Raw genomic sequence first — 14,390 nt, 5'->3', positions numbered from 1 at the left:
TTGGGCCAAGCTAGGTTTGCTAAAAAATAGCATGTCTGCTCCTGGTTTGTAACATGTTTAGTCTTATCCTCTAGTGATAATAATTGATTATGATAGTTAAGATACTAAGAAATGTAGTTTATATACCAAAATGGAGGTGATTTCTATTAGTTTAGGGTAGCGGAAACCCACTGTGTAGGGAGACACATGCTAGCTGTTTGTCAGCCAGAGAAGATCTGCGTTTGTGATCCGCATTATAAGGAGATAAAGGGCAATGGCCAAACACATCCATTTTCTACTGCTTGTCCCTCTCAAGGGTCACGGGGGTGACAGGAGCCAATCCCAGCTGCATTGGGGCGGAAGGTTGTGTACACCCTGGACAAGTCGCCACCTCATTGCAGGGCCAACACAGATAGACAGACAACATTCACACTCACATTCACACACTAGGGCCAATTTAGTGTTGCCAATCAACCTATGCTCAGGTGCATGTCTTTGGAGGTGAGAGGAAGCCGGAGTACCCGGAGGGAACCCAAGCAGTCACGGGGAGAACATGCAAACTCCACACATACTTTACAAAAATCAAAAACCAATCGATCAGCACATCCCTATTTTTTTTTTACCTGTGCCAGGTTATGTACTTGCAGTTGTTAGTTAGTTAGTTAGTTAGTTGGTCTCTATGTGTGGAAAAATAGTATCCCCGCCTCCAACCACAGAAACAAAGAGAATCGATGACTGACAAGAGGGTTCACTCCGTTTATTTAATTTCCCTACAGAACAAACGTGGCCAACTGCTGACACAGATGCAAAGAGTGAACCCTTTTGCAGCCAGTTTGTAAGCAACATATGATAAACAAAAAGTGAGGTTATGTAATCGCTAGTGTTTGTCTGTATGTCTGTAAGCCAACAAAATAGCTAAAACAATTATGGTCAGGTTCTTTTAAACTTTCCCCGTGACTGCTTGGGTGACAAAATGGCGGCGCCCTGAAGGCAGCGGCTTGCAGACGCTCTTGGGAGTGTAGAGCGATTTGGCAAAAATACCCGTCAATTCTGTCAATTTCATGGCTGGCTCAAAGCGTCGACACTGTGATCACATACGACCGACAGACAATTTCGGATGTGGATAGATCGGGTCGTTATAGACTGAAAGATGCATGTACGGTGGACCTCCTCGCTAGCATGGGAATACTTCGCGGGCTACATCGAGCGGCCTTTGAATCAGCGGCGTCAAGTACTAGCGTCAATGGAGGAGACATAAGCAGTGTGAGCGGAAGCAGAAGCGGGGATGCCGAGCGGGGCTAACAACACAGCGAAAGGCTAATCCTCAAAGAAGCGTGGAGTGTCCGGGTAAGAAGTCATTTAAACTAGAACTAGCCGGCGCCAGGCTGGATAATCCCTGCACACATAGCAATTCTCTTAGAATAAAACACAACTCACATAATGTTTTTTCTTTTGTGACTGTGTCAGAGGCAGACATGCAATCTACTGAGGTGGCTAACTATGATGCGTTCAGTTTATCGCAGCACCAAGCAAACAATCTGAAAATTCCCGTCGTATCAATTCCTAGATATGGTCGAAACTATTTAAAGTGCACTACGCATAATAAACGCGACATTATTAATATTGCTACTTCGGATAATTTCAACAAACAATCCTCAAAACAGCCCACTACCTATAATATGGGCTTTTTAAACATAAGATCATTATCTTCCAAAACGTTATTAGTTAATGAGGTCATTAGAGACAACAAACTTGACGTCGTCGGTCTCGCCGAGAACTGGCTCAAACCAGACGATTTTTTTGCGCTAAATGAGGCATCTCCTCCTAACTATACGAATGCACATGTTGCCCGTCCTCTTAAAAGGGGAAGGGGTGTCGCACTAATATACAATGAAAACTATAATCTTACACCTAACATAAATAATAAATATAACTCATTTGAGGTGGTCACTATGAGGTTTGTCCCACCGCTGCCTCTCCACCTGACTGTTATCTACCGCCCCCCTGGGCCCTATTCGGACTTTATCAGTGAATTCTCAGAGTTTGTTGCTGATCTAGTGACGCATGCCGACAATATAATCATAATGGGGGACTTTAATATCCATATGAATACCCCATCTGACCCTCCGTGCGTGGCGCTCCAGACTATAATTGATAGCTGTGGTCTTACACAAATAATAAATGAACCCACGCATCGCAACGGTAATACGATAGATCTAGTGCTTGTCAGGGGTGTCACCACCTCTAAAGTTACGATACTCCCATACACTAAACTAATGTCCGATCATTACCTTATAAAATTTGAAGTTCTGACTCATTGTCAACAAACTAATAATAATAATAATAACTACTATAGCAGCCGCAACATTAATGCTGCCACAACGATGACTCTTGCTGACCTACTGCCTTCGGTAATGGCACCTTTCCCAAATTATGTGGGCTCTATTGATAACCTCACTAACAACTTTAACGACGCCCTGCGCGACACCATTGATAGTGTAGCACCGCTAAAGCTAAAAAGGGCCCCTAAAAGGCGTACCCCATGGTTTACAGAAGAAACTAAAGCCCATAAATTATCATGTAGAAAGCTGGAACGCAAATGGCGTGCAACTAAACTTGAGGTTTTCCATCAAGCATGGAGTGATAGTTTAATAACTTATAAACGCATGCTTACCTCAGCTAAAGCTAAATATTACTCAAATCTCATCCACCTCAACAAAAATGATCCTAAATTTTTGTTTAGTACAGTAGCATCGCTAACCCAACAAGGGACTCCTCCCAGTAGCTCCACCCACTCAGCAGATGACTTTATGAATTTCTTTAATAAGAAAATTTAAGTCATTAGAAAGGATATTAAAGACAATGCATCCCAGCTACAACTGGGTTCTATTAACACAGATACGACTGTATATACGACGGACACTGTCCTCCAAAATAGTTTCTCTCTCTTTGATGAAATAACATTGGAGGAATTGTTAAAATGTGTAAATGGGACAAAACAAACATGTTTACTTGACCCAATTCCTGGGAAACTTATCAAGGAGCTTTTTGTATTATTAGGTCCGTCAGTGTTAAATATTATAAACGTATCACTTTCCTCTGGCACTGTTCCCCTAGCATTCAAAAAAGCGGTTATTCATCCTCTACTCAAAAGACCTAACCTCGATCCTGATCTCTTGGTAAACTACCGGCCGGTGTCCCACCTTCCGTTTATCTCGAAAATCCTCGGAAAAATTGTTGCACAGCAGCTAAATGAACACTTAGCGTCTAACAATCTCTGTGAACCTTTTCAATCCGGTTTCAGGGCAAATCACTCTACGGAGACAGCCCTCGCAAAAATGACTAATGATCTATTGCTAACGATGGATTCTGATGCGTCATCTATGTTGCTGCTTCTTGATCCTAGCGCCGCTTTCGATACTGTTGATCATAATATTTTATTAGAGCGTATCAAAATGCGTATTGGGATGTCAGACTTAGCCTTGTCTTGGTTTAACTCTTATCTTACTGACAGGATGCAGTGTGTCTCCCATAACAATGTGACCTCGGACTATGTTAAGGTAACGTGCGGAGTTCCCCAGGGTTCGGTTCTTGGCCCTGCACTCTTTAGTATTTACATGCTGCCGCTAGGTGACATCATACGCAAATAGGGTGTTAGCTTTCACTGTTATGCTGATGACACCCAACTCTACATGCCCCTAAAGCTGACCAACACGCCGGATTGTAGTCAGCTGGAGGCGTGTCTTAATGAAATTAAACAATGGATGTCCACTAACTTTTTGCAACACAACGCTAAGAAAACGGAAATGCTGATTATCGGTCCTGCTCAACACCGACATCTATTTAATAATACCACCTTAACATTTGACAACAAAACAATTACACAAGGCGACTCTGTAAAGAATCTGGGTATTATCTTCGACCCAACTCTCTCGTTTGAGTCACACATTAAGAGTGTTACTAAAACGGCCTTCTTTCATCACCGTAATATCGCTAAAATTCGTTCCATTGAGAGATTGAGATCATTATCCATGCGTTCGTTACATCTCGTCTCGATTACTGTAACGTTTTATTTTCGGGCCTCCCTATGTCTAGCATTAAAAGATTACAGTTGGTACAAAATGCGGCTGCTAGACTTTTGACAAAAACAAGAAAGTTTGATCATATTACGCCTATACTGACTCACTTGCACTGGCTTCCTGTGCACCAAAGATGCGACTTTAAGGTTTCACTACTTACGTATAAAATACTACACGGTCAAGCTCCTGCCTATCTTGCCGATTGTATTGTACCATATGTCCCGACAAGAAATCTGCGTTCAAAGAACTCTGGCTTATTAGTGATTCCCAGAGCCCAAAAAAAGTCTGCGGGCTATAGAGCGTTTTCTATTCAGGCTCCAATACTATGGAATACCCTCCCGGTAAAAGTTAGAGATGCTACCTCAGTAGAAGCATTTAAGTCCCATCTTAAAACTCATTTGTATACTCTAGCCTTTAAATAGACTCCCTTTTTAGACCAGTTGATCTGCCGTTTCTTTTCTTTTCTCCTCTGCTCCCCTCTCCCTTATGGAGGGGGAGTTGCACAGGTCCGGTGGCCACGGATGAAGTGCTGGTTGTCCAGAGTCGGGACCCGAGGTGGACCGCTAGCCTGTGCATCGGTTGGGGACATCTCTACGCTGCTGACCCGTCTCCGCTCGGGATGGTTCCTGCTGGCCCCACTATGGACTGGACTTTCGCTGATGTGTTGGGTCCGCTGTGGACTGGACTTTCACAATATTATGTCAGACCCACTCGACATCCATTGCTTTTGGTCTCCCCTAGAGGGGGGGGTTACCCACATATGCGGTCCTCTCCAAGGTTTCTCATAGTCATTCACATTGACGTCCCACTGGGGTGAGTTTTCCTTGCCCGTATGTGGGCTCTGTACCGAGGATGTCGTTGTGGCTTGTACAGCCCTTTGAGACACTTGTGATTTAGGGCTATATAAATAAACATTGATTGATTGATTGATTTTAGGAAATGTCAGAAATTAGGAAAGGCCCAAGTGATTCAAATTTGGAGGTGATCTGGATCACTGTCTGGATTCTGGATTTCTTTAAAGGAGTCATTTCCTTTGGAAGATACTTGGGGAGGTTTGCACTCTCCTACAGTAATAGTTCAATCTAGTTATTATTAATGAGAATTCAGTGGAAAAGTCGGTCAACATAGACAGGTTGTTGACATACATTTGATAGACTTAAGCAGACAGGTTCCATTGTACAAATAAAATAAAAATTTACATACGGGAACAGGCAGGTCTCTTCACACAGAGACTAAACAAAAGCGACTTTGCAGTTAACATTTGAGTCTTCTTTTATTAATGACATCTCCTGTATTAAGCTCCCAGGAGATTTTTTATGTCACAAATAGGTCCCAGATCTATGGTTATTATTACACGTTTCCTCTTTGCCAGGTCAGAGATGTATGGTTATTTTCACACTTTTCTTCTTTGCTGTCACAAAAAAGAATGAAATAAACTAAATCAGGAAAAACCTCGCTTGAAGAGTTAATCCTTAAGATTAAGACCTGGCAACATATGCTGGAGTACTGGACCTCATTAGGCTTATATGTTTGTGTACATAAAGGGCAGTGGTGTGCCATCAGGGACAGCAAGGCATTCTCTGCTGGCCTAACATAACCAGAAATCTTGATCATAATTAAAGATAAAAGTAATTCTTAATTTACTTTCCCTAAATATCTAAAAGTATTCATATTCTCTTCATTTCATATTATGCTCCTTCCAGCGCTGTTGTTTTTAGGTTATAGAGTTTTTATCCAATCAGAATGCAGCTAGCTTATGTTGCCATGCTGTACGAAATCTGCCAAGAGCCTTCAGAATCTACAATGCGGGCGTCCGTGCACTGTAAGTGAACGGACACAAACATTTGACAGTTGCGATAGCCAATCAGATCATGAGTTGTTGTCAGTAAGGCCTTCTAGTTGGCCTAAGGCAGATATATAGTGATGTTATGAGCTAGGTAACATAAGAACTACATTACCCAGCATGCCATAGTAGTGAAGAGCATGAGCAGTAGCCCTGTTTAGGTTGTTGAATGTAGACATGCCGGCAGCTGGATGTTATTGACGAGTAAACTTTAAGAACTCAGCCAACACGCCTCGTCTGCACCTTGCATGATTAGACAAGACAACACATATATTTGCAAGGCCACTTTCAAGAAGGATATTTAAAGAGAAACTACATCTTGTGAGACGATGTCGGCCAACCCCGGAAGCTAGCTCAGTAGTGCGTAAATGTGTTTCTGTATAGTATTTCTCCAGCAATGGTCATGTGGTGACATCAATGATGGTATTTCGAGAGGTAATCATTGAAGTCGGACATCACTGGAGGCCTAGGTGGGAAACGCACGGCCCGCCATTGATAAAGGGTGTATACTAGCAATAAATAAAGTGAGTCATAAAGTGGTTTCAATTGTGGTCTTAAAAGTCTGTACAGTCACAGCAGAAATGACATCAGCAATGCTTTCAGTTTCCCACACAACTTCCCTTATTTTGAAGTGGCTTTAAACTGTTTTGAAATGTGCATCACATCCCAATGACCTGGAATGAGGATGCAAGGGAGGACAACCACCCATGCTGGAAGTAGACGTCTTTATGTTGCTGTGTATTAATGCATCTTTTGTTTCAAGTTATCAGTCGTTTAAACTCAAGACGTTTAAAATGTGAGGCTATTTTAAAAGCGTGACGTTCACGAGACATGTAGCCCACAGCCATTACTTTGACAAATATGGCAGGGCATCTGTCGCTTCATCCTGGTCAATATTCATGACAAATTTGTGCTTTGTTTTAAAGATGTGCTATTAGGATTTAGACTGTATGAAAAAAGGAATTTTACCTTTGCAACCTCATTATACTATTGGCTAAGTTTTATATTCATAAATGTAAGTTTCTCAATACCTGACCTGTTTTTGTGCCTTTAAAAAAGAATTACACTCTCTACCTCTAACAACCAAAAAGCTGTGAAAATGATGATGCTGTGTTCCAAAATTTTAATTATTTACTGAACTTCTGTGAGCTTTGCACTTTGTTTTGTATGTATATGTATATATATATATATATATATATATATATATATATATGTATATATATATATATATATATATATATATATATATATATATATATTGCATTCTATTTTAGTGGCGCTGACTTGTACTGTTTTTGTACTTATTTTGATTATTATTATTATTATTTCTCGATTGTTTGTAAATGTTACAGTTTATAAATAAATATTTATACAATTTAAAAAAATAAAATAATTTTAAAAAAAATTACTTTGACAAGTAAAAGTTCGCGGTGAATTGATTAGGACTAGTTTAACATTCATACATATATTATTGCCTCATATTGTGTATTGTTCCAAAAAAAAGCTTTTACAAAATACAAACCGTATACCCGGAGGAAACATTTAATATGGCAATATTTAAAGGGAAACGTTTAAAATGTATGCTTGATACAAATACTCAATGTGACGACATGCTAACTTTCGTCTAACGAAATAGATATCCTAGTTAAACACATATACTGCAGTTTTAGTAGCACCGTATTAAAAAAGTATATATATAAAATCAAGTAAGAATGATGATAACGTGCTAAAACGAGGCTATACTGGTTAGCTACACCAGCAAGCTAACATGATGGTTAAGCTAAGGTTGGAACAAGTCACCTGTCTTCGCTGACTGTGATCACTCCGTCCTCCTTTGCGATTAAAACAGCAGCCGTGACAGCGTCTGAGTGTCCCTCGATTTTGTTCAGAAGAACCGGCCTGGCGCTCTGAGGCCTCGAATGAATCTCCGCGGCCATGGTTCAACGTAGCCAGCACTGGTGTGTTTTCTTGCTGCTAATTCTCTTCCTCGCCAGTCCAAGTGGATCAGCTGACACACAACAGAGACACTGTGGGGATTACCGTAATGCTTGCTAAAGAGACGCCAAGGATTCATTACGGTAATACACTGTCTAATACAAGGGTAGATAGATTTAGAGTAGAGATGTCCGATAATATCGGCCTGCCGATATAATCGGCCGATAAATGCTTTAAAATGTAATATCAGAAATTATCGGTATTGGTTTTTAATGATCGGTATCGTTTTTTGTTTTTTTTTTTGTTTTTTTTTTATTAAATCAACATAAAAAACACAAGATACACTTACAATTAGTGCACCAACCCAAAAAAACTCCCTCCTCATTTACACTCATTCACACTCATTCACACAAAAGGGTTGTTTCTTTCTGTTATTAATATTCTGGTTCCTACATTATATATCAATATATATCAATACAGGTCTGCAAGGGATACAGTCTGTAAGCACACATGATTGTGCGTGCTGCTGATCCACTAATAGTACTAACCTTTAACAGTTAATTTTACTAATTTTCATTAATTATTAGTTTCTATGTAACTGTTTTTATATTGTTTTACTTTCTTTTTTATTCAAGAAAATATTTTTAATTTATTTATCTTATTTTATAATTTTTTTAAAAAGGACCTCATCTTCACCATACCTGGTTGTCCAAATTAGGCATAATAATGTATTAATTCCACGACTGTATATATCGGTATCGGTTGATATCGGTATTGGTAATTAAGAGTTGGACAATATCGGAATATCGGACATCCTAATTTAGAGACTTCCTTTTATTGTCATTCAAATTTGAACTTTACAGTACAGATAAGAACGACATTTCGTTGCATTAGCTCGTTGTAGTGCAGGATAAAAGAGCAATAATGTGCAGATATGAATAGATTACTGTACAGATTAATATATTGCACTTTTTCATATGGATGTATGTTTTGTCTTTATATTCCAGCGAGTTAATCCGTTTTTTTGCGTGGAATTGAGGGGATTCATCATCATCATCATTTCTTTTTATTCCTTTCATGAACATGCGTATACACAAGCCTGTACATTGTACCATGAATTGATTTAAGTGGACCCCGACTTAAACAAGTTGAAAAACTTATTCGGGTGTTACCATTTAGTGGTCAATTGTACGGAATATGTACTGTACTGTGGAATCTACTAATAAAAGTCTCAATCAATCAATCAATCAATCAATGTTTATTTATATAGCCCTAAATCACAAGTGTCTCAAAGGGCTGTACAAGCCACAACGACATCCTCGGTACAGAGCCCACATACGGGCAAGGAAAAACTCACCCCAGTGGGACGTCGGTGAATGACTATGAGAAACCTTGGAGAGGACCGCATATGTGGGTAACCCCCCCCCCCCCCCCCCCCCCCTCTAGGGGAGACCGAAAGCAATGGATGTCGAGTGGGTCTGACATAACATTGTGAAAGTCCAGTCCACAGTGGATCCAACACATCAGTGGGAGTCCAGTCCACAGCGGGGCCAACAGGAAACCATCCCGAGCGGAGACGGGTCAGCAGCGCAGAGATGTCCCCAACCGATGCACAGGCTAGTGGTCCACCCGGGGTCCCGACTCTGGACAGCCAGCACTTCATCCATGGCCACCGGACCTATGCAACTCCCCCTCGCAAGGGACAGGGGAGAAGAGGAGAGAAGAAAAGAAACGGCAGATCAACTGGTCTAAAAAAGGGGGGTCTATTTAAAGGCTAGATTATATAAATGAGTTTTAAGATGGGACTTAAATGCTTCTACTGAGGTAGCATCTCTAACTGTTACCGGGAGGGCATTCCAGAGTACTGGAGCCCGAATCAATCAAGCCATGTACAGTTGACACTTTCATTGTTTTTTTGTTTCTTATACATTTCCATGATCAGAAAGGAGCAGAAGGAAGAATATTATTCTTATATTTATCTGCCCCCTTTTTAACACAAATTATTTTAGATGACTTTATAACTGTTCCCTCCACCAACACCAACATACTTTTTAGTTTTAGTTTAAGCATTTTCACAATGACACGTCCAATCAAAATCAAAAATCAGTTTGATATAATTCCAGTTGTCTCTTTTTGTAACTCTTTTTAAATTCAAAGATATTCTTGCAACTTTTTAAGTCTTTGTTTAGAGAATTCCATGCTTTCACACCAGCAACAGACAAGCACATTTGTTTCAAATTTGTTCGCACTCTTGGATGTTTAAAATCATACGGCCTTCTGTGGTTCTCATCTTCAGACATGAACACAAATAACTTTTGTAAGTCCTTCGGAAGAACTTTATTTCTAGCTTTGAACATCACTAATATAGAGTATGCAATTCTACAATGTCTTTTAGTTTTAATAATCCTGACCTAATGAAGAGTGGATTTGTGTGGTCTCTATATACTTCTGTAAAAATTATACAAATTGCTATTTTCTGTGAAAGAAATAAAGGCATTATGTTGCTGTGATATGTATTTCCCCATATTTCTGCACAATAATTGAAATAAGGTAGAATTGAGCAATATAACATTCTCATTGTATTATACGGTAAACTGTATTTAACCTTGTTCAGAATAAATAAGCTTTTAGATACCTTATTTTTCACATGCAATATATGAGCTTTCCATGTCAACTTTTTATCTAAGATGACCCCAAGAAATCTGATTTCAGTCACCGTCTCAATTTTCACATTGTTTATGGATAAACTAACTTCTATCTTTCTTACTGAATACCATAAATTTAGTCTTTTCCAAATTTAAAGATAATTTATTTACATCAATTGAAGGCAAAATCGCAAACATACATTTTAAGTTAAAAATATCAGTATCTGCAGCAACAATATCAATCACTCAATCAAAGTATATTTTTTTAGCCCTAAATCACAAGTGTCTCAAAGGGCTGCACAAACCACAACGACATCCTCGGCTCAGATCCCACATCAGGGCTTGGAAAAACTCAACCCAATGGGCTACAATGAGAAACCTTGAAGGGGACTGCAGATGTCAGCAGCGCCGAGACATCCCCAACTGATGCACAGATGAGTGGTCCACCCCGAGTCCCGACTTTGAACAGCTAGCGCGTGCACCAGAGGGGGGCAGAGCAGAAAATATACTAGCCCTGTATTCCCTTGGCTTTGGAGCAATACCAAAATTTACAGTATTGCTAAATCTTCAGAACAGAACAGAGGGTTGCCGTCAAGCTGAAGAAAGAGTCCTATCAAATCCTTTTGGCTCATGGGACCCCGGAGGCAACGGACAGGTACCGGCGGGCCAAGCGGCGCACGGCTTTGCCGGTCGCAGAGGCAAAAACTCAGAACATGGGAAAAGTTTGTCGAAGCCATGGAAAACTAATTCCGGACCACCATTCGCCGCCTCAGGAGGGGGAAGCAGCGCACTGTAAACACCGTGTGTGGTGGGGATGGTGTGCTGCTGACCTCGACTTCAGGACGTTGTGGATCGGTGGAGGGGAATACTTCGAAGACCTCCCTAATCCCACCTACACGTCTTCCTATGAGGAAGCAGCGCCTGGGGATTCTGTGGTGGGCTCTCCTATTTCTGGGGCTGAGGTTGCCGAGGTAGTTAAAAAGCTCCTTGGTGGCAAGGCCCTGGGGATGGATAAGATCAGCCCGGAGTTCCTTAAGGCTCTGGATGCTGTGGTGCTGTCTTGGTTGACAAGACTCTGCAACATTGCGTGGACATCGGGGGCGGTACCTCTGGATTGGCAGACCGGGGTGGTGGTTCTTCTCTTTAAGAAGTGTGTGAATGTGTGAATGGGTGAATGTGGAAAATAGTGTCAAAGCGCTTTGAGTTCCTTAAAAAAAAAAAGGTAGAAAAGCGCTATACAAGTACGGCCCATTTACCATTTACCATTTAAGAAGGGTAACCGGAGGGTGTGTTCCAACTATCGTCTATAGGGTCTGTTCAGGTGTACTGGAGAGGAGGCTTCGCCGGATAGTTAAACCTCGGATTCAGGAGGAGCAGTGTGGTTTTCGTCCTGATCGTGCAACTGTGGACAAGCTCTATACTCTCGGCAGGGTTCTTGAGGGTGCAAGGGAGTTTGCCCAACCAGTACATGTGTTTTGTGGACTTGAAAAAGGCATTCGACCGTGTCCCTTGGGAAGTGGTCAGAGAGTACGGGGTATCGGACCATCTGATTGTGGCTGTCCGCTCCCTGTATGATCGTGTCAGAGCTTGGTCCGCATTGCCGGCAGTAAGTCGTTTCCAGTGAGGGTTGCCCTTTGTTGGCAGGCGCAGTCAGGACTTGAGGGGAGCCGGTTTGGTGGCTGTAGGATTAGGTCTCTGCTTTTTGCAGATGATGTGATCCTGATGGCTTCATCTGGCCAGGATCTTCAGCTTTCACTGGATCGGTTCGCAGCTGGGTTTGAAGCAACTGGGATGAAAATCAACACCACCAAGTCTGAGTCCATGGTTCTCACCCGGAAAAGGGTGGAGTGCCATTTCCGGATTGGGGAGGAGATCTTGCCCCATGTGGAGGAGTTCAAGTACCTCAAAGTCTTGTTCACGAGTGAGAGAAGAGTGGATCATGAGATCGACAGGCGGATCAGTGCGGCATTTGCAGTGATGCAGACCCTACATCGGTCGGTCGTGGTGAAGGAGCAGAGTTGGAAGGCAAAGCTCTCAATTTACCGGTCAATCGACATTCCCATCCTCACCTATGATCATGAGCTTTGGGTTAAGACCGAAAGGACAACCTCACGGAACCAAGCGGCAAAAATGAGATTCCTCCGTCGGGTGAGAAGCTGTCATTCAGAAGGAGCTCAAAGTAAAGCCGCTGCTCCTTCAAATCGAAAGGAGCCAGATGAGGTGGGGGACGCCTCCCTGGGGAGGTGTTTAGCGCACGTCCAACCCGTAGGAGACCAGAGGGAAGGCCCATGACATGGTAGGGAGACTTCCGGCTGGCCTGGAGCTGGACAAGGGGGCTAGGGAGAGGGAAGTCTGAGCTTTTCTGCTTAGGCTGCTGCCCCCGCGACCTGACCTCAGATAAGCAGAAAAGGATAAATGGATGGATGCTCAACCTTACCTACTGAAATCTTATTTGTAATATACACAGTATATTGAATTCATACAGGTTTGATTTTTTGTTTCCAATGTCAACATTTTTTATAACCAAATAATTAACAGTTTGTGATGCTTTTTATTCAGGAAATCAATCAACAAATACAATGTCAAATTATATGTTTTATATTTTTGGGGGGTTTTGTTTTTCATAAAACAATTTTAAAATTCATGGATATTTAGGTGGGATTAATACATTTGTTAGGCGCTTTACAAAACTTGTTTTCCTTGTGGGCTGAAAGTCTTTCAGTGGTTCATGGTCTACACTAGGAAGGGGATTCATATGGCCCCTTTCGTCAATTTACCAGACACATGAAACATGACGTGCACTATCCACTTTGCAGTAGAGTGTTGAATTTTGAGAAAATTTCAACTAGAGTGGCGCTTTCCATCATTTTCAGTAGACAGCATTGCAAAAATAATTAACCCCCCCCCCCCATCTTCCTCTGCGAGATCCACCCAGGAATGGAGCCATATGACTTCTTTCCCTACTGCACCACGACTTCCTAAATAAAACATGTTAGTCGAGTTTTGGTCAGAACTTAAATATAACAAAGAAATGAAAGTGTACTAAAAATATACTTTTTTTCTAATCCCTGTTTTTCTCGCACACTGCAAGAGATGTTTCAAAAACAGAAACAGGCTTATTAGAAGGAGGAAGTCTCAATGAGACCACTCCACTGCTTAGTAAGCACTGTCCATTTCATGTGAGCAGATCGTTTAACATGTTTAAGGATAGTACCTTTATCCTTAATGACCATTGCGGCGTTTGGGCAACTTGGACCGGGCATGCAGTTACTGTAAATTTCTCCACTTCCTTAACGTCATTTCACTTTTTTTTTTTTTTTGACGCACTGCCAACAGAAGAGTAATTTGATATAAAAGATGGCGGAGTTGGAAAGAGGTTGTTTAGAGATGACAAATGAGATTAAAAAAAAAAAAAAAAGGAAGTGTTGGACTCCAATGTTGTAATCACTGACAAAAACCGCATTAGATGAGTTCATAAATGTGTATTTATTGCACTCAAATTAATCATAATCATTGCCATAACTTAAGAACTGGAAATATGAAATCAAAACGAAAAATTAAATCACGTATCTCACTCAAAACTTAAAACACACAAATGACATTCAAAGTCTATTAAAAACAAATTCCAGATGTACAAAAAAAGATCTGGAAAACTGCAAAAAACATCTTCTAATTGTTATATGCTATGCATTAAAGCAACATAAAACGCAATAAAACTATCTACAGCAATGAATGTTTGTACGTGTTTGTTCATGCATAGCTGCTGGCCCGTGGCACCACCTCTGGGTCAGCGAGCTCAAGGCTGATTAATTTGGCCCATGAAGAGGAGGGTACCTAAAGACAGAGGCAGAGGGGTTAAGATGACCAAGCAAGGATATTTTAAGGAAAGTGACAAGAAAACGGTCAAAC

At 41.1% G+C, this 14,390-nt stretch overlaps 2 protein-coding genes across 3 annotated transcripts in view; both read right to left on the bottom strand.

Moving 5' to 3' along the window:
* Positions 1-8,017, bottom strand: part of wdfy1 (WD repeat and FYVE domain containing 1) — a 35,276-nt gene extending 27,259 nt beyond the window's left edge. The window contains exon 1 of the mRNA XM_062067945.1: positions 7,702-8,017. Coding sequence (XP_061923929.1) covers positions 7,702-7,838 — 137 coding nt within the window. The 5' untranslated portion in view covers positions 7,839-8,017. The remainder of the gene's footprint in view (positions 1-7,701) is intronic.
* Positions 8,018-13,948: 5,931 nt separating this feature from the next.
* serpine2 (serpin peptidase inhibitor, clade E (nexin, plasminogen activator inhibitor type 1), member 2) overlaps positions 13,949-14,390 on the bottom strand; it is a 31,794-nt gene continuing 31,352 nt past the window's right edge. For both annotated transcript variants that reach the window (XM_062067943.1, XM_062067944.1), the window contains exon 10: positions 13,949-14,315. In XM_062067943.1, coding sequence (XP_061923927.1) covers positions 14,278-14,315 — 38 coding nt within the window. In that variant the 3' untranslated portion in view covers positions 13,949-14,277. The remainder of the gene's footprint in view (positions 14,316-14,390) is intronic.

Source organism: Entelurus aequoreus, linkage group LG13, assembly GCF_033978785.1.
Source record: "Entelurus aequoreus isolate RoL-2023_Sb linkage group LG13, RoL_Eaeq_v1.1, whole genome shotgun sequence".
Taxonomy (NCBI): Eukaryota; Metazoa; Chordata; class Actinopteri; order Syngnathiformes; family Syngnathidae; genus Entelurus; species Entelurus aequoreus.
Note: the sequence above shows the minus strand (reverse complement) of the source record. Positions and strands in the feature narration are given on the sequence as shown.